The sequence below is a fragment of the Chrysemys picta genome, chromosome 7 (genome assembly GCF_011386835.1).
Source record: "Chrysemys picta bellii isolate R12L10 chromosome 7, ASM1138683v2, whole genome shotgun sequence".
Lineage (NCBI taxonomy): Eukaryota > Metazoa > Chordata > Testudines > Emydidae > Chrysemys > Chrysemys picta.
This window is the reverse complement of record NC_088797.1, coordinates 121,287,164-121,308,352: the sequence shown is the minus strand read 5'-3', so window position 1 is coordinate 121,308,352 and position 21,189 is coordinate 121,287,164. Positions and strand designations below refer to the sequence as shown.

General features: G+C 44.6%; 1 protein-coding gene across 4 annotated transcripts in view; it reads right to left on the bottom strand.

The window, feature by feature from the left end:
• SORCS1 (sortilin related VPS10 domain containing receptor 1) overlaps window positions 1-14,643 on the bottom strand; it is a 413,081-nt gene extending 398,438 nt beyond the window's left edge. For all 4 annotated transcript variants that reach the window (XR_010589337.1, XM_024110965.3, XM_024110966.3 and 1 more), the window contains exon 1: window positions 13,415-14,643. Coding sequence is in view for 3 of the 4 variants with exons in the window: in XM_024110965.3 (XP_023966733.2) it covers window positions 13,415-14,077 (663 nt within the window). In the remaining variant the exon portion in view is untranslated. The remainder of the gene's footprint in view (window positions 1-13,414) is intronic.
• Between the last annotated feature and the right edge of the window lie 6,546 nt (window positions 14,644-21,189).

The following is a 21,189-nucleotide window of genomic DNA, read 5'->3' as shown; positions in this document are numbered from 1 at the left end:
AAGTTCCACAGCAAACTTCTTCTTTTATATACACATTACATTGCATCACACGTTTTGGGATTGGCTTGGTCACTTTGCGGGAACCAATCCCTGTAGACTACGCACTGTCCATGCACGACTTACTCTTTAGCTCATCTTACGTTCCAGACTTCTCTTTATTCATGGTTATCGTCTCCATTGTAAATGGCTCTTGGGTGTTCCCCCTTATCTTAGCTAGCACAGACACTCTGTTCCCAGCCTGCTCATCCATTTACATCCCTAATCCTATCTCCCAAGAGATGAGGCCTCACTCGCATCCAATTACTCATGTCAAGCCAGGCCTACAATGAGCACACACTGGTTTGCTCCTTGGCGCTGGGCTTGTTATTGCAAGATTGCTCATGAACACCGATGGCTTGTCAGCAGTGGGTTTTTTTGTATTAGGGTTGTTCATAGGTAGTAGGCAGCACATGTCTTATTGTTGTAGGGCTGTTCGTGGCCACTGAGCAATGCATTCTGGTTTGCCATTCCAGGGTTTCTCATGGGGGCTTGCGAATATTTCTGTGTTATTGTAGGATTGTCCAGAAGAACATGCTGAGTAATTATCTTAGCGTTACCGAGGTGTGTGGAGCAGGGACCTCAATCCCAGTCTTCTGTATCCCACCAGAGTGCCCTGAGCACCAGGCTTATTCAGATCTCTCATTTTGCATGAAAATTTTCAAGAGGTCTCAGTTTTGCCCTGACGTGGAATGGGAAGTTTTAGTTAATCTCAGAAATGTTCACAGGATGAGCACTGCCTAGTCCTTACTAGAGAGTTGATTGTGAGCAGTGGGCACTGCAGAGTTACATATGCCTCTCTTTATATGAGAAATCAAAGCAAGATCTCTTGCCTCTTTCTGGCGCTTGTTAAAATAGACATTGATTAACTCATCTGACTTTTCAAAAAAAAAAAAAAAAAAAAAAGGTAATCCCCACCTTCTCTCTCAAAAATGATTTCTAAAGTCAACATTGGGTCATCTCTTGCTGTATGAAAGGAAGCTTGTATATCAATGGCGATTAGTCAGGATGGTGTCCTTAGCCTTGGTGTGCCAGAAACTGGGAAATGGGTGACAGGAGATGGATCACTTGATAATTACCTGTTCCGTTCATTCCCTCTGAAGCACCTGGCATTGGCCATTGTCAGAAGACAGTAGGGTGACCAGACAGCAAGTGTGAAAAATCGGGACGGGGTGGAGGGTAATAGGAGCCTATATAAGAAAAAGCCCCAAATATCGGGACTGTCCCTATAAAAATCAGGACATCTGGTCACTCTATAAGTCAGGATACTGGGCTAGATGGACCTTTGGTCCGACCCAATATGGCCGTTCTTATGTTCACCTGCCTATTCCGGTAGGTCAGATTCTCAGCTGGTATAAATCAGTGTACCACCACTGATTTTGACGGAGCCAGACTGATTTACACCAGCTAAGCATCGGCACATAATTGTCAACATTTTGTTCAATTTTCTGCTTTAGTTGGTTTTTTTCTATTAAACAAAACCAGGCAAATGCACACAGACACAAAGGGCGGGGGTAGATTCGGAAAGCAGGATTCAAAGAGGGATTGGCAGATTATATGGAGACAAGACTATCCAGAGTTATCATCATTAACAACAAAAATTTTGGAAGGGATACCAAACCTCCTGCTTCAAGGAGCTTATCTCCAACGATCAGAGATCAACATGGGACAATCAGACAGAAGTCTCATATCTGCTTGCGGTAGGGTTCTTACACATTCCTCAGAATCATCCGGTTCTTGCAGCATCACCGACCTCATGCCATCAAAAAAATCACAATTCAGGCTTAAAAATCAGGAGTCGTGCCCCTCAAAAATAATGAAATTGGCTTAAAACTATGATTTTTAAAAAATAATAAATGTGGGATTCGTTTTATTGATCTTCTGGTTTAAGACTCTTCAGGGTGCACTCAGATCATGTTTTCAAACTCTTATTTTCTCTTTTTCTTAAGAAGGAAAGCTGAGATGCTCAGTCAGGCACCTGACTCCTGGAGGTGGGGTTTTAAAAGACAAAACATTAAATATCACAAGACTGGTGATAAAATCGTGCGAGTTTGCAACACTGGGCTTGCTCATTATAATGCTGGGCCACATCTGTCGCAGCTTCAGATTTCCAGTCCACCATCCTGCCTCCAAAATTTGGTAGTACTTAGATCTGAGGTTTTGGTTCAGACCCATCTCCGCTCACATTTGTTTTACTATTGCACCGAGGAGCCGTAGTCAGGGACCAGGACCCCATTGTGCTAGGTGCTGTACAAACACAAAACAAAAAATCTTCGATTTGAACACTTTTCACCCACGAGTCCCAAGCAACTCACAGATTGTACAGACTGTATATATAAGAATCACTTCACCAGCCAGAGAAAGACAGCCACCTCTGGGATGCAATATGGCAAGTCATTACCAGCACACAGCAATGCTAAGGAATAGTTTAGGACAGTGGTCTCCAAAGTGGGGTGTGTGCACTCCAGGGGGTGTGCAAGAGGATCCTTGAGGGTGCGCAGCAGGAGAAGTGCTTTTTTTGGTTGTTGTTTCTTCGTCAGTTCGGGTGGAAGTCCAGCGGCTTTTTTTTCCCCCCCTTCAGCAAAAGTGGTAGAGCCGGCACAGCAGGGGGTGCATGCTCAATATTTTTTTTACTGATGGGGTGTGCGATCAAAAAAGTTTGGAGACCACTGGTTTAGGACAGAAAATGAAAAGCAACTTGGCTCCAATTCATACCTGATGTATCTCCACTGACATCAGGGATAAATTTGTCCCTCATTTTTTGGTGCAATGCAAACAATGAATAATCGAACTGAAAATGACAAGGGGAGTTTCAGGTAAGCAGAATGGAACCACTATATTCAAATTTGGACTGACATTTTCACTGTTCTTGCAAAAACTGCCATGGGAATTTTGCTACTCACAATTGGCTAGAGCTTCATTCTACTACAGCTCATTTGAAAGGCAGCAACACCAGTAGCACAATGCCATTGCTCAGAATTAATTCAGAGTGAAGAGTGCCATCTGCTGAATAACCAGCACCACTTGCTCCATCCAGCAACCGGAGCTCCCCCTGTCCAATTGCTAACATGGCTCAGCTCAGGCAAATTACAGGATCACAATCCAAGGTACATTACTGGATTGTTTTTCAGTATGATAATTACTCAGCTGGTTGTGGATGGAGACATTTTCTCACCCATCAGTAGTAACATGTGCCTTCTACATCCCAGAGGTGTAGCGGGAACATGACAACTTTTACACCTCCACTTACAGGTATACAGCATTATTTAATGAGTCAAGCCCTAACTTGCTGTCTTAGCTGTTGCTGCTTGTCACATTATGGTGATGATCTCAGCTTTAAGATGACAATTCAGATTGTGTAACTCATCGTTTCTACTGCAGTCTGTCCATCGCCCAGTGGTATCCAGGTAACAGTGTCAACATGTATATGCATCCGAAGAAGTGGGCTGTAGTCCACGAAAGCTTATGCTCTAATAAATTTGTTAGTCTCTAAGGTGCCACAAGTACTCCTGTTCTTTTTGCGGATACAGACTAACACGGCTGCTACTCTGAAAAGTGTCAACATGTGGTGGCTGTGGGTGGCACAAGGAGAGGTGATCAGAAGAGCAGTGAACAGAAAGTATTTTGTATCAAGGGCACAGAGAAGAAAAAAAGTAATATTCCACCAGGGGAAAAGAAATATAGAACTGCCAAGTCCATCAGATGAAATTGCTGTCTTTAGCATGAAGAAAATGACTAAGGCATTTCAATGCTCTCTGAATGAAACTCTGGAGGAAGAAAGGAAAAGATAAGCCCTCGCCGGAGATTCTAAAGATCTTTTGGAATCATAAATAGCACAAGTCCCCCCAGCTTTTTCAATGGGTCTAAATTCAATGTCTGTCACTATTTAAAGTGACACCGTCAATCTAAACAAGGGATTAAACACGTAGCCAGGGATATTTGGACCTGGGTAAATATTTTACCAGAAAAAAAAAAAAATTGGGATACGGAGTTGAAATTTTTTTTTTTTTGGCCCCAAAAATCTAAGAAAAGGCCTAAAACTTCAATTATAAACCAAAACATTTTTCAACATTTTTTCCTCAGGTTTGGGTTTTTTCCCCTCAAAGAAACAAAATCTTGAAAAATTAAAATTTAACTGTGTTAATTGTTAAAAAAAAAAAAGGCCGTTTTTCATTCAAAAAAAACAAAAACAAGCCAACTCTCTACCCGCAACAAGGACCCAGAGCTGCTAGCTTCTCAGGCCACTCTCTTGGGTTACAGGCTGAAATACGGTTGCTGCCCCGCAGTGACTCCTCTGCAGGGCTTTTAGGCCATTGAGTCAGAGTTAAGCACAGGTCCTATGTTCCCTACCCCAGCCTAGGCCCCCCTCCACTTCAGTGTCTTCTGAGCCAGTGTAGAGATTTCCTTTGCCACATATGGGAGTGAGACAAGGCCCAGACCACCACCACCTCTTTACCACTATACTCACGCTATACTCGCTCATTATATTCAAAATGAATGTTGCATGCTCTTTGGCCGGCTCTCTCTCTCCAGGATGGATAAAAACACCCCAGCACACCATGTTCTCAAACAATACATCAACTCCCAGGAGCGCACCTGGCACAATTCGGATTTTTTCTAAAAATGTATTTATTTTAAAAGGTATTTTTTCCTATAACCCCAGTTAAATCTTCAGTGTCAGCAAATCAAATTTCCAGGTCAAATCCCTATGCAAACATCGCATGATCTTGACAATAATCATCATCACTTCTAACATTAAATACCTATGTTTAAATGAGATCTGGGTAAATTTCTTTAAAAAAAAAAAAAAAAAAAGAAGAAGAAAAAAGTCCCACGAATGTTCACTTGAGCATAAAATAGCATTAGTGTCACCAATGTTCATGCCTCTTTTTTGTTTGTTTTCTGAGAATATTCTGGCAAAAGAATTTACCTGGCAAGATTATTGATAGAGACAAGGACCGTTAATCCAGTGTTAGAGAATTGCACTGATCCAATCAGGGAACTGAAAACTGATCTAGTCACCCAATTAAAATACAGCTCTGATGACAAATCTACAGAGCAAGAATTATTCATAGTGATTAGCTGGGGCCTTCCAAAGCCGATTGAAGTCATTGGGAAGCTGTCCATTGATTTCAGATGGATTTTGGATCAGGAACTTGGTGATTAATTATGAACAAAAACATCTGAGAAAGCCACAGGATGATCATGGACAATTTGTCAACAGAAAAAGAGGCTAAATTTGTTGAATAAATTATTTCCTTTGAATTATTCACTCAGCTCTAGTTTAAATGCACTTACGGAAATACAATTTGGAAAAATCCAAAGAGATTCCTTCTTGCTTATCCTTGAAACTTACAATTTTCTGAAATGCCTACTGCCTAATGCCAAAGATACCAAAGCATCTCAAAATTACAGGTAACACTGATTGCGTTGATGGTTATAAGTTATCACTGGCCAAAATGACATTGAATTTTTATGTCTCCATCATATCTGCATTAAGTTCAATCAGGATCGTATCCTGTAAGGTGCTAAGAGCCTCGTGACTGTTGCTGAATGCCCTCCACCTCACATTGCTGTATCAGACCCATAGCTTGCTGGAAGATGTCTGCATCCAAAATAACGACTGTGAATTATCTTCTTCCAACCCCCACCCCCTTCTTTCTTGCTCTTGATTAGGCTGCTCTGTGCATAGCATGAAGATGCCTGCAAATGTGCTCTTAGGTTATAAGGAACAACAAAAAGTGATCAGTCAGACACTAGCTGATAAGCAGTGAACTGCCTATTCCTGGCGGCAATCGGCAAATCTCCTTGATGAATGAGCTTCAGCTATACTCTTTAAACACCGGCAGTATATTTTGAGTATTAGAGGTGCTGTGGTACTTATGCCAGCCCAGCTAGGGAAAGCACCTGGCTGTAGGAACGCATCCCGTGGTTTCGGTTATCCTGCACCTCACTTTGTCAGGTGTTCTCTAACCTCTCCTAATCTTGTGTGAAGTCCCGCAGCTCTGCTGGGAGGAAGAAAACTGCCAGGTGGCAGGTCAGTTCACCTCCTCCAAATTAGCAGCAAGACACACAGCCCTGTAGCCAGAAGCGGCTTTCAGTCCCACCCAGACATTCTGTTCCCACAGGGAGAGAGGCATAAGCCTTTGTAGAACCTACCTATTCATCAGCCAGAGTCACAGCAAAGTAAGAGATGTGTGAAAAATTTAGAGGGCAGGGAGAAGCAGGCAGTTTGGGATAGTTTTGCATATCTAGGGCCTTTCCTGAGCTTGGCTCTCTGGGGATTCCCCTCCTCTATCTAGCTCCCTTTCCCTCCAGAGAACCACTCCCATCTCCAGGAGCGCCGCCAGCTTTTCTGACGCCGTAGGCAGCAGAAGGTCCTGCCACCGAAATACCGCCACGGTCGCCACCCCCAAATTGTAGTGCCCTAGGCGATCGCCTAGGTCGCCTAATGGGTTGCGCCGGCCCTGCCCATCTCCCTTATATTCCAGGCGGAGATAATAAACACACTTGCCACAAAGTCAGCAGAACTTCAGCAAGGTTCTAACGCCTTCTGACAGGGAAATCGACAGAGAAGGCCTGGTTCCTTATTATAGGGGATGATGTACCTCAAAGGGTTGATGGGAGGTTTAATTGCTTCTAAAGTGCTTGAAGAGCCTCAGAGGAAAGGAAGTGTAGTACCAACAAACAACAATTGTTGTGTTACAGACCCTGAGCATTATGGATTAAAAGGATCTTATTCCAACTGTGGTTTGATTTTAGACGAGAGACTGCAAAATATGCAGATTGGATGAAAGTCATTTTACAGTTTCAGGATTTATATAGGCAATTAAAGATCCCAAATAATTAAAGTCTAACACCCAAAGCTCCCACTGGGAACTGGAATCAAGGCCCATTTTCATTTAATGACATAGAAACGTAGATTCCTATTGCATGGATACTCAACCTGAGGGTCATGACTTCCAGTGAGTGGGTCATGAACAATCTAGCCTCCAGGATGGCAATGGGGGTGGCAAAACTTTTTCTCGTTGGGAATGTAGAACAAAGTATGAGAAACTGGAAGCCACTGGCCGTGTCTATCCGATCTGGATGGGAGCTCCTCCGTTTGTCAAGGTCTCCCACAGACTTCCTTGGAGACTAGTATCAGAGGGGTAGCCGTGTTAGTCTGAATCTGTAAAAAGCAACAGAGGGTCCTGTGACACCTTTAAGACTAACAGAAGTATTGGGAGCATAAGCTTTCGTGGGTAAGAACCTCACTTCTTGCATCTGAAGAAGTGAGGTTCTTACCCACGAAAGCTTATGCTCCCAATACTTCTGTTAGTCTTAAAGGTATCACAGGACCCTCTGTTGCTTCTTGGAGACTAGATATTCTCTAAGCCAATCCTTTCTTCCAATCACGTAAATCTTCTTTGCTTCCTTACTTTGTCATCACATGGCCACTCTTGAAAAATATTCTGTATGTGTGTTTTATAGGTGCTGCGTATTAAAAGCTTTGGTTTTATCCCACAAGGAAATATAGCTATAGGTGGATAACAGTAAAGACAGAAGAAAGAGAAAAACGTTCTGGCTATTTGATTTGTTTGGAAAGATGAAAAAACTTGTGCATTTATTGGGGGAATAATTTCCTAATTGAAGGTTTGATCGGAGAGGTTGATGTTTTCTTCCACTGAAATCTTGCTATAGAGGATATTGTTTAGATCTATAGTGCAAATAAAGGATTTTATGAAGTATCAGGAGTAGCAGGTGTGAGCCAAAAGAACAGAAGATGAAACAGGGATTTTATATCTATTTTGTGTGTGGCATTAATGTTGTTGAGCTAAATCCCCTCGGTTTTCATTCAGTCTTTATACAGACATTCCCATTGACATCAATGAGAAGTTTGCCTGAGTAAATAGCTAGGACCTGGCTCATTATTACTATTGTCTGTTAATGAACATTACATTTCAGTTATTTTAATGCTGACATCCTGCTTAAAGGAATTTAGCTCTAGTTTCAGCTCTATTTCCTGTATCCCATACAAAAGACAACATGACCTGACTCAGTTAGGTAGGTGCTTCCAGAGACAGAAGTATCCATATAAACCCAAACATAGCTGCTGTCTTGAAACCATAGCTTGCTGCAGGTTCCATGGCTATCATCAGGTTCACCTCAGTGAAATTTCCATTCTGGGAATCATTCTGGGAGGGTGATGGGTAATCAGCAAGTCATCAGAAGAAATATGGCAGTCAGCAGCCATTCAGTGTGCCCAAAGACAGGATGTTTTTTGAGGAATACCCACCGAGAGCAGGCACTTTCATGTTGAATCATTTAGTTGTGATGGAATGACAGATCATAATTGTGACATTTCATGGACAAATGGGCCACCTGAAGAATCAAATGCTCAGAAAACAAATGAAACTTTGTCAACATGTCTCAGTTTCTCTTCTGAAAAGAGGCTCAGCGGCAATGTAAGGTGATTTTACCATGTGACTGTTGCATTACAAACTAATATAAAAGAATGTATGTAAAATGGAACACATTACAATACCCAGAGTGTTCCAAGACAAAGGCAAAGCTGCATTCCAGTTCAAGCGATTGTCAATTTGAATCCCAAGAATTCAAGGTTCTACATATTATTCTTGAGAATGTATGAAATTGGTTTTAGCATACATGTTTAAAGTCCAAGGAGAGTTAATGCAGAAGTTCTCTACCCAGGTCACTTATACAATAAAAATCACACTATTGTTCTGCCTTTCAGATGTTCAGCTTGGCCTTTCCAATAACAGACAAAGTCTGCTGTGGAGTCTCACAACAAACTCACTACACCCTCGCCCATAAAGAGGGACCTTGCTTTTCTCCTCCTATCTAATTTTTTCACCAGACCACTGAGATGACAATCGTCACAGGCTGCATCCTCTGCAGATCCCACCTGCCTCATGGATTTTATCCAACGGCTGGAATTAAAAAGCGGCCCAGCCAAACTACTTTGTGTTTGACCTAGAATCAATATCCATCAGTCTCAGAATGACTGTTCTGAATGATGGCCTCAGAAATTCACCTCTGCCTTTCCAGCAATATGAGGAGAAGCAGTATGGCCCAGTGGATGGAGTACTGTCCTGGGACCTGCAGTATATAGGTTCTATTTCCCCATCTCTGGTGCTGGTTGATTGACTATGAACAAGTCAATTTCTCATCTGTAAAATGGGGACCAAACTTATCTTCTTTGAGGTCTACCACTAAGTGCTGGGTATTATTATCAACTCTCCACCTGTTCCAGCTGCAGATCCTCTCCAGTTCAGGGCAACTTACTACTGCATTAATAGGGACATGTGCTGCATTCCTTTACAGGAGGATCCTTTAGCACGATATTAAGGCTTTTCTTCCCATGGACCTCCACGTTACCTCCTCAGCTCTTCCAATGCTTTGCTCTCTGGCTGTCTTTCCAGCCAGCAATAGCTTCACAAGACTCACTCACAGCAAATCTAGGGCAGAGGCAAATTTGAGGCTTCAGCAACTCTGTGCAATCTCCTGAAGACCAGGTGATTGGACCCACCCATAACCTAACGCTCCTGAACCCCACAGTAAAACGATCCTCGGGGTTCTCCTTCCTCTGCAAGGTGACACCCTATCCGGTGAGAACAATAACCTGCAGCCTGCTGTAGCTCCACTTTCAAACTCCACCCATCTTCTACAGCTGGGTGACAGCAGCCTGAGAAGAGGCTCAAGACAGCTGTGGGGACACCAAATCTACACTGACTTGATACCCCAAATCTGGAAGACACTTGCAAAATTGCAAGATAATACAAGAGGTCACACCCGGCAGCAGGTTCCAAACTGGTGGCAAAAATCCCCCATGGGGCAGAGGACCAGCCCAAAGCCTTCAGCCCCACTTACACCCCATATATGGAATCGGTGTGTGGTGTGTGTGTGGGGGGGAGGGACATTGATGACATGGTCATACTGAAATGCTTGCACAGCCCCTAAATACTATGGAAAGAGTCTCCATGCCAACCATTCATTGGCTGATTGCAGAAGGCTTCAGTAGGGATGGGTCATGTTTCGGAATGGTTGTCAAACAATGGCCCTGCATACCAGACCCAGGATAGGGGCATGGATTTCAGCTCCTCAACCTCTCTGCACTCTGCCTGCATCAAGCATGAATTCTCCTGTGTTTTATCAATATTCATTTATATGCAGTTACTAAAGAGGAGTCTCTATTTATTCTTAACTAACATTTGTTCCCATTGGGAGCATTAAAGTTTGCTATATTTCCAGGAATCCTAGATTTCCGTGTGTCTCGTTCAAAATCACCTCTGACAGCAAGACAAACCCCGTCTATACTGGAGTTTGACTGAAAGCTTTTGGAGGAAGGCTTTGCAGAGAAATCTCACCAGGGCCCAATCTTCCAGTTCCAACTGAGGCCAATGGAAAGACCCATTGACTTCAATTGGAGAAATGGACCAGGTCCTTAGAGGACACAGTGAACAGTACAAATACAGATCAATAATGTGCCAAATTAACCCCTGATGTAAAACTACTGACTTCAGTGGAGTTACACCATGGATGAATTTGGTCATTTTTATTTGTATTCATAGAATACCAGGGTTGGAAGGGACCTCAGGAAGTCATTTAGTCCAACCCCCTGCTCAAAGCAGGACCAATCCCCAGACAGATTTTTGCCCCAGATCCCTAAATGGCCCCCTCAAGGATTGAACTCACAACCCTGGGTTTAGCAGGCCAATGCTCAAACCACTGAGCTATCTCTATTGTGGTAATCCCTAAGAAGAGCCCTAGTAATGGATCAGGACTCCATTGTGCCAGGTACTGTCAGCCTCTATCTATCCCAAAGGGCTTACCCTCTTGTGCCTTTATTCCCTTCAAATAAACAGACCCATCTGTTCTTGAAATCAAAGCATATACGTGGGTCCTTTCTCCGGCCTCAAACCGAATAAAGTATTTGTTTGGTACATGTTTTACCTGGTTGTAATAGTGTCCTAAGTAGAAGAGCCAACTACTGAAACTTACTCCAAACACACTGAATTAGTCTGGGGTCAGTAGTAATGGGTGCTATTTACTGTAGCAGCTTTATGGCAACACGGTTACATTTATTATAAAATCTTTCATCTAAAGGGATCCCATAGCGCTCTCCCAATAGACGAACGACACACACTACAGTCAGCACCGAAGGGTAGCCGTGTCTGGGTGAAGCGTGACGGCTCTGTGACAGCAGCACTTGCCCAACTGTTCAGAAGAAAACATGAAGAATTCTATTGCATCCCACTAAAACTGCAGTAGGACAAATAATTACCCAAATTGGAATCTGGCCAGGACAATAGGGGTTAACAGCCACTTTTGCAAACAAATGTCCACACAGAAAGGATCATACTGTATCTTTCATTCAAAAGACTGCACACCACACAACATAGTGCCCAAAAGCACCAGGGTGGGACACTGGTTCTGTACTGCTCTAGGAAGAAGGGTGCTACCTATTGAATTAACATCACCAATCAGGTTTGACCTAATGATCTCCCAACCAATTACGGTTGGGGCCCAATGTTATTCTACTTATGTGAGATTGGAGGGGATCATAGCACCGGATGGGTTGGCATCTTCCTGTACAACAGAAGGAAGGTGTCCGCATGACCCTGTCTGACAGACAGTTGTTTGGGAAGAATGTAACTAATTAGCCAAAGCACTTCTCCACCCCATCCCAAAACATGTCCTTCGGTTATAAAGCCGGAAGGGACGCTTGTAGTCATCTAGTCTCACCTCCTGTAAACCAAAACTATCATACAGTAAATTGTTTCATGTTGTTTTACAATTCGTGTCCGAGTAATGGACCGAAATATCTTTTTTTTTTTAATGTAAAGACCAAATATCTAATTCCATGCATCACAAGCCCAGAATGCTTGATGGCTTTTTTAGCATCACAAGCCCTGGCTCAACAAATGAATCCCTTTAAAAAGGTGACAAACTCAATCAGTTTTAGAAGACTGGAGATCAAACTAGAAGATTAATCTTAGTAGTACCTGGGAGAGAGCCAATAGTTAAGGTGGGTGGAAAGGTCCTGAAAACCTGGATGGTGAGAATTTCTGCTTCAATGATTTGATTAAAAAGTTCCAGATAAGACTATAAAATATTGGTCCAGTCAATGAAGGCTGGATATATACATATACAAGTGCTTATGACATCTACATTAATACTAAAGGGCTCATGACGATTTACCTTCATACCAAAAGGAATTCATAATGATGAAGCCATTATTTTAAAATGATACCAGAAGCTGAAGATAAACACATACATATTCATGAAACAGACAGAAATTGTATTCCAGAGTAGCATGAGAGCTGAAAACACCTTGGAACCTCTTAGCCTGAGTCACTGATCTCCTTGATAAATAAGAAAAGCATGTCCCCGCTAGGACTGCATCTCATCTTCACTCTTATTAACATTCTCTCTGCTCTTTTTAAGTGAAAAGCCACAGAACTTTGAACATTTAATTACCCAGAGATGTCCACACTTCTGCCTTAGCAGGACTAGATTTAAAAAACACAAGAAAGCAAAACAACGACTGTTCTCACGGATCTAAGATCTCAGCCCCGGTTCACGTTTAGCCAAGGCTCAGAGGGAGCAGAGCTCAAGTTAACTTGATAAAAACTTCCGCAGTGTGTGCCATGAATGCTCCTTTAGTCACCTACTCTTTGTTGTGGCTATTCACAAGGAAGAGATCTGGGTTCTTACTTGTAGATACAAGAACTGTCTCTTTTAACACCGCAGGGACAAATTAAACAAGCACCCCTTTGTTCCCCTGCTGGAACACTTGTTCTGCTGCGCACACATCAAGTTTGGGTTGGATTTATTTCCTTCGGCATCTGTCCGCCCCTAGGGAGCGGATGGCACAGACTGGACTGCAGACCTGACCTGCAGTCCAGTCTGTAGGGAAACGGGAGGCAAGGACCGAAGGCAACTCCGACTCTGCAATGTCACTTGCATCTTCGCTCACCCGCTGTTGCTCACGACCCGAGAGTACGCGTCGCATGCAAGCCGGGGAGAGTTTGGAGATTTGATGCCTACCACGGATTGCTCCACGTACAACGAGGATGCTCCTGTCCAGTCACACCCCTGCCCTCTCTCCAAACCTCCCGGTGGCCTCACCCAGTTAAAAGCAAGGAGAATGCAACGCAGGTGGCGGGTGGGGGAGAAAACTTTTGCTGCAGCAGAAAGGCACTGGGAGCCCTTTCGCCCGGCTGCAAGCTGCCGAGTGACCCCCGATGCGAAGGGCCCGAGACCAGCCCGATCCACCCGCCCAGCCCCGCTTTCTGCACGTGGCCCAAGCCCCCGGCGCCGCAGCGCCCCGCGTCTGCATCCCGCCCCCCGCCGCGGCGCCGGGTGGACTCACGCTGCTGTTGTGGCCCGACCAGTGCACCATGGCTTGGTTGTGCGCCGAGTCCCCGGTCAGCGCGAAGGTGCTGCTGGTCAGTTTCAGCTCCTCCAGCCTGAAGCGGGTGGCTTTGCCCTGCGGCTGCTCGGGGGAGGCTGCCGCCGCCTCCCTGCCCTGCTGGTCCCGCTCCGCCGGGACCCCCCTGGCTCTCCTCCGCTCCGCCTGGCTCCGTCTCAGCCGGCTGCCGCGGGGCGCACGCCCCGCCGGGGTCCGCTCTTCGCCTCGCCGGCCCGGCAGGACGGGCGCAGTCCCGCGGGGGGGAGCTCGGGGCAGGCCGGGGCGCGCTGGGGATGCGCTGGGGGCGGGCTGGCCGGTAGGTTTCTCCTGGCTGGGAGCAGCCTGGGAGGTCACTTTCCCCGCAGCCGCCGGGAACCGCCTCGCCTCTTCCCCGCGGCCCGGCCACCCGGACATGAATAATAATCCCCGCTGCGGCCGAGGCGGCTTCCCCGGGGCCAGGCAGGCGCGGCAGGTTATCTCGGCCCCGCTGGTGCCAAAGGTGCAGAGGAATTGGACAAGCCAGGTCCCGGCGAGCAGAGCCACCCGCCAGCCCGCTGGGGACCGGCCCGTAACTTTTCCCATGGCTGCGGCTGCCGGCGAGAGGCTGGGGGAGAGACACCACATTCACCCGGAGCAGAGGGAAGACGGCACCAACTCCATGCAAGTTTCAGGCAGGGCTGGATTCGCTGCAGGCGGGGGAAGGAGAAAAACGGCTGTCTTCTCTCTCTCTCTCTCGTTTCTTATCCCCCCCGCCAACCCAACCTAACCCCCCAGGGCTGGCTGGGCTGATCAGGCTTTTGGATGGAAGGAAAAGCCACAACCACCCGGGGGGAGGAGCTGGATTGAAGTCAGAGCGAGAGCACCCCGGCTAGTGATTTCCTCCGCTTGTGCAATCAGTCACCAATCGCCTCTCCCGGCTCGCGTTCGCCCCAGCAGCTCCGCTGGGAGGCTCGGCAGGTTTACAGCGGCGGATGAGCTGTTCCTCGCCAACACACGCACACAGCACTAGGCACTCGCCTTAACTTTTATAGCCTCCCCCCTACACACATACACGATCTCTGCCTTTGCTCCCGCCCACACGCCTGGCTTTCCCATGATCATATGCCACCTCCCCAGACCTGCGTCCTGTTGAAAGTTCCGACTCTCCCCGCAACTCCTCTGAAAATACAGAAGCGCAAACATGTCCCCCGGGGAATGAAGGAACAAACATACCACCCCCCCTTAGTAGCCTCCTGGTTCTTTTTTTCCTAAAAGGGATTGAGCGTCTAATTTGCAACACCTGCCTCTTCTCCCAGTCTGATGAGGGGGTAACTTCAGGAGAGTTCGTTACCCCAGTCACAGCAGGGTGAGTAGAGCAGCAGCCCCACCGCCTTTAAAGGACACGGGGTGCATTTGCATAGAGTGAAGGCATGGGTACCTTCCTCTATGGGTCCCTCCAATTCGCTCTGAATTGAGATAAATCACTCAGGCATTGCAAAGATTTGCTCAGATTAATACTGTCAGGAAAAGGCACATGATTTGGGAAATGAAATGACAACGGAGGAGGAGATTCCCACCAGTGATTTCGTGGAAACCAGAGATAGCCCTGTGGTCTAAGCTATCTGGCCGTGAGCTCTAAATAACCAAGTTCTCAGGGAGGGGTCTGTTTCTTTCCCCTCGTCTCTCTCTCTCTCTGGTTTTTCTGCAGTTTTCATTATCACTTGCCACAACATTACTTACTGAGGTTATTTTTACCTTCCCTTTTAACAATTCCTTGTTAACACTTATTCCCTACTTCAGTCATGTATTAGTAAATATATTACACACCCACATTCTCCATTTAGGTATGTGCCTGGGCACAGGTACAGACATAGGGATTCTCTAAGCTTGTTGAGAAGTGCATAAATTAAGTTTACTCCAGTAAACAATTCCTATCTGTTTATTCTCCCATTTCCCAGTTTCATTTTCAAGGGAGTTTGTTTATTTTTAAGTATCTCGTTCTTGTGGAGAAGGAGTGTTGTAGTGTATTTCAATAAGACATTTTCAGTTACATGCACTTATTTCAAAAATCTAACTCAAATGTTTGCTGCTTGGAAGCCTTGGGAATTTTGCAAGTGGTCGCACTAAAGTAAGACTTGGATTAATAGAGGTTTGGCATGACTCTCTGTGATACTTAAACAATGATGAATTGTCTGCAATCTAACCAGCAGACCCCAGCTAAATCTACTGTAAATCAATTAACTTTATACCGGGTTGCATTTCTCCTAAATAAATGGTTACTATTAAGCACATATGCTGGCAGTAATAATTAATTCAGTGCATTCCAGCTGTTGATCTCAAAGCACTTAAAAGTTGGTTAATCATAGAATCATAGAATAATCAGGGTTGGAAGGGACCTCAAGAGGTCATTTCCCCTGTTGTACAAATAGAGAAACTGAGGCACAGAACGCTAAATCATTTGCCCAAGGTCGTACAGCAGGCCTGCAGCAGAGTCAGGGTTGGAACCCATGCTGTTCAGTCTTTCAGATCACAGCTGTTCTGAGGGTTCCCTGGTTGTGTAACAAGATCCAAGGGGAAAAGTCTCCTAAGTAGTGGTGGGAGGGCTTAGTAGTTGTATAGAGAGCTGTGCAGAGATCGGTATTTCCTCTGGTAATTAGGACAGTTCAAGAGGGATTTCTCCAAAGATGACTCTAGCCTGCAGTGGAAATGTCAGTGCAACCCCCATGAGGAGGATTAGTTTATGCTAAACAGGAAGAAAAAAGAAAGAGAGGCAATAAATAAGCTCCGTGTAGTTAGATATTTACCTTATGACTGTTGGCGAATAGTATTTGTGCAATCTAGATTAAAAGTCTTGAAAACAATTTATGAGAAAAGACTGAGAAAAGACAGGCTTTGTTTAGGCTGGAGAAGAGAAGACTGAGAGGGACATGATAACAGTTTTCAAGTACATAAAAGATTGTTACTAGGAGGAGAATGAAAAATTGTTCTCCTTAACCTCTGAGGACAGGACAAGAAGCAAAGGGCTTAAAGTGCAGCAAGAGAGGTTTAGGTTGGACATTAGGAAAAACTTCCTAACGGTCAGGGTAGTTAAGCCCTGGAATAAATTGCCAAGAGAGTTGTGGGATCTCCATCATTGGAGGTTTTTTAAGAACAGGATAGACAAACACCTGTCAGAGAGAGTCCAATTCTCACCTAGTCCCTTTATTGCAGAGCGTGTATGATGATCCTCTGCCTGGGCCATCAGTGGGCTCTGAACCCAGACGCTTGAGCATAAAAAGAACCTTCTACTGCATGAGCTAAGGAGTAGCTCTCCAAGTTGGTAGCTATAGTAGGCTCTTATCCTGTTAGGCAGACCAGTCACTATAGGGGGATAAAGATGTGCACTCAGCCCAGGTGGATTACACTTAGGAGCACCTGGGGAGTGATTGTGTAGAGAAAGGATTCCCAGGCATGCTGCTCTCCAAAAGCCATGCTTTAAAAAGGGAATCAGCAGCACTCATGAAAACCATCACGTCCCATGGGCTCCCAAATACTACCTGGTTTGACAACACACAAGGTGTACCATGGGAGCAGAGTAGATTGTATCACTTATCCAACTCCACCCCTGCTGTTGGAATGTCGTGCAGCTTCCATCCGCGGTGGCAGGATATAACTGGGTCAATAGTTTGCTCTTTCATTTCACACAACTGTGGCTAACATTCGCAGGACTCGTGGAGCTGGGCTGATCCCTTTGCTGCGACAGGCGGCATCGGAGCTGAAGGTGGTGATTCGCACCACCAAGCATTCTACTACAAGAGTGAACGCAAAACAAGTCCCCCATTGCCCCCTTGTCTCTGCTTCTGGCTAAGCACACTGAGGGAGACCCGGCCAACTTAAGGAGATCTCCTTCTAGTGCTGTACTGCCAGAGAGGAATTGGTGGTAGCAGCAGGGGCAAGCTACAGGGTGGGGTATTCACTCAGGCTGCCTGCGGCGTTCCTGGGTTCAGACGTCCCTCCTACTCCACAACACCTCGAACTCAGAGGCTCATTGTGAAAATGTGGGGCTAAACTGCTTGTGATGTTTGGATTATCACAATCCAGCCTGCTAGGGCCCCAGTCTAAACTGAATTGCATGAGCGGAACCCTGCTTTATTTGAGTGCTGGGGTCCAACTGCAGAGTTCTCTAGGGTGTAGGATAGCTAACTATCCTGACCATGCCTAGACCATGCCAGCAGCAAGTTCCCTTTTCAGACTTGTAAAATAACTCTTCCACAGAGGATCTGTGTCATAATTTTAACATTTGCAAGTCACAATTTAGGAAATAGTGGTTTGGGGGGGGGGGGATTGATTTGGCTTCTTTTAGAAAAAAAAAGTTTTCAATCCTAGTTATGAACAGATCTTTCCATTCTCTAAATAAAACAGGCAATAATTATTATAGATCAAAACAACCATTTTCAAGAGCTATTTATTCTATTAAGCAAAGGGAAATGTAGCCACCCCAATTGTTTTTCCAGAGGATTCATATGTACACAAGTATTATCCAGATCAGGTCCCATGACTTCAGATAGGATTAAGACACTGGGGACACAAGAATGTTAAATTCCCGTTTCAAATCAATCTACAACTGGTATCTTCTTGCCACTGGATTTAATTTACCTACTTCCAAAAAGGTGATTGCAGTTTTTAAACTATTAACTTTAATAACTCATCCAAAATTAATTTACATGAAAACTCCCTTGCTATTCCAAATAATCAAATCCAACGTCAGTGCCTTTCCAAAAATAATCTGCACTGATTTTAACACTGGCTTCCTCTAGCCTGAAAATGTATGAACTAGCTTTAGTTCCTATAAATATTAACAGCAAGGGCTTTCTGTTCTTTTACCCCCTATCCCCTCCACAGTCTGATGGAAAGGCTGGGGTTTAAGATAATCTCAAAACAGTGTAGAAGTGGTGATTTGTAATTCAACTTTACTTTGCTAAGACCTCAAATACAGAGAGGTGCAATTTAGCATCAGATGGCGGGTAAAGCCTGAGATTTGGGTGTTAGGTGCATTAAATAAAAGTCCTTGTTTATAGGGCCAGATAAGCGCTCCACACCCACAATTGGTGCTCGGTGTTTAAGAGCACTCAGCTTCCATTTAATAGTGCCTGTCATCCAGCAGGACTCACTGAGAACTATGGGAGGTGCTGGCCACTTTATGCAGGTGCCTAAAAGGGAACTGTTGGGTTTTGAGCTCTACTGAAATTCTAGTCCGTGCTGTCTCTGCTGATTCACCTTCACATCTGAATTCAAAGTGCTTTTTCTCACCAGTCCCTCAGAGCTCACATTTCTTTCCTCTTTGATCCCGGTCTCTCCTCTCACCCTCACAACTGCTGAGTCTTCATCGTGCCTACATTAAAGCTCCTAGGATGCTGCCTTTACGCACACTGCCCCATTACCGGTCACTTCTGCTCATCCATTCCACCTTGGCACATCCCTTGTCCATACAATTTCACTCCCAAATCTCCTCCCATGACTGGTTAGTGTCCGGTTGACTTGAGAGTCTCCCAGTTGAAATTCATGGTTACCAATTTCCCTTTATAGTTGTTGGCAATCTAGGAAACTTTGAAAACCACCTTGAACATGTGGTATTTGTGTTGCAGCAGTGTCTAGAGCACATTTTGCCAGGCATTCCAAATACACATAGTAAGACATCCCTGACACAAGCCACTTACAATCTAAACCAGGGGTAGGCAACCTATGGCACGCGTGCCAAAGGCGGCGCGCGAGCTGATTTTTAGTGGCACTCACACTGCCTGGGTCCTGGCCACCGGTCCGGGGGGCTCTGCATTTTAATTTAATTTTAAATGAAGCTTCTTAAATATTTTAAAAACCTTATTTACTTTACATACAATAGTTTAGTTATATAGTATAGAGATATCGAAAGAGACCTTCTAAAAATGTTAAAATGTATTACTGGCACGCAAAGCCTTAAATTAGAGTGAATAAATGAAGACTCGGCACACCACTTCTGAAAGGTTGCCAACCCCTGATCTAAACAAACAAGACAGATAAAAGGTAGGAGGAAACAGAGGCACAGAGTGAAGAATGGATTTGTCTATGGTCATATAGCAGGCCAGGGGCAGATGTGGGACTGAGACACAGCTCCCCTTAGGGCACTGGCCTTGGACTATCTACTATACCATGGTATATCCTAGTATTGGCTTCCTTTGCAGGTGTTCAAATGCCCCCTGTTTTTCTCCCATGCTTTCTCCAAAGGTTTATTTGTTGTTATGGACTTTGCCTGCTGGAAAGCCGACTTCCCACATAGCTCGTCTCTCTGCCGCACGGCCCATGCACAAACTCATTCTTAGTTTTGTTTACATGGATAAGAACTATTATTTTCAGCCAACCCAATTCCTTCAGCAGTTGCTTGGTGCTCTCCAGCAAGGTTTTGCCTCTGTCTGCATTGTGTTTCTTTCCATTCTAGACCCCACTGCCTTTCCCATCTCTTAAAAGGGCAATGGGGACTGTATCCTTATTGCCTTCAACAGGCAGCATCAAGTTTTTCCTTCCATTACAACCTTGCAAATCTGCATTTTGAAACATGCAAGTCAAAAGTAGGTGATAGCTTTCTGTGAATACTAAATATCATTCAAGCCACTTTCTGTAGTCAGACTACTTGAGTATTGTAAATCTTCCAGAGAGCCTAAGATGCATACATTTATCTCTATTTTATTTTAATCCCCCCCCACCTTTTTTTCCCCAGAGATCACTGAATTTTAGTCATCCTTGAAAAAGTAGCCTGACTTATCAGCTCTGGGTTTATTTGTATTGACAAGACAATAAAAATTCTTGTCTATCACTGTCACCTTTAGCTCTTCACTTGACTCTGGAAGAATTTAATAGAGGCAAGAGAATAATGATGAAGAAAAAAAGATTAAAATTTAATGGTCTGTGAACGCTATTTGCAGTTTGTCATCGTTACAGAGGCTATTTTTTTCTCCCCTGTGTTTTCCATTGAAATTCTCACTGCCCGGAATGGACACCAACTAAAGGTTCTAGGTGCAAAATAAAGTTTTGGCTAGAGAGAAAGAGCAAAAGCTTTTCATTCTCATTTGATTGAGAGCGAGGGGACGGGAGAGGAGAAGATAAGAGAGAAACGCACCCGAGGCTGATTGAAGACATGAGCCTGCTCTTGCTGAAGGTTCTTTATTCTTGGACCAGACTAATAGATGGACAACCATTTTGCACAGTGAGAAAGATTAATCCTAAAATAACCTGTTTTACTCTGCTGCGGTATCCTAAGTAGCAGGATGAAAGGGACAGGGAGGAAGGCTGCTTTTGAGCCCAATCCTCCAAGCACTACTGGCATGATAGCTTTATTTTACTCCCAGTAATATTTCCGGTCCCCTTGTATTCATGATGAGGTGGAAAGTTTGGGGCCATCTTGACATTCTTCGTGAATCCATTTTTTACCATGTTACCCCAAAGTCTTGATTTAATGCATGAGACCTATTAAGTGAAACTGACTAGAAACTGGTAAGATATGCAGGCAAAATGCAAACAAATGGCACAAAGGGTGAAAGGAACTTAGAACTAATGAAGTTATCCCAAATGTAAACCTTTATATCACCCCAAGCTACCATCCTCTCCCCACACACTGTATAGATAGGGTGAAATCTTGGCCCCACTGAAGTCAGTGGAAAAACTCCAATTGATTTCATTGGGACCAGGATTTCACCAATAATCTCCTTTTAAATGTATACATACTACACAGTATAATTCCAGTTACC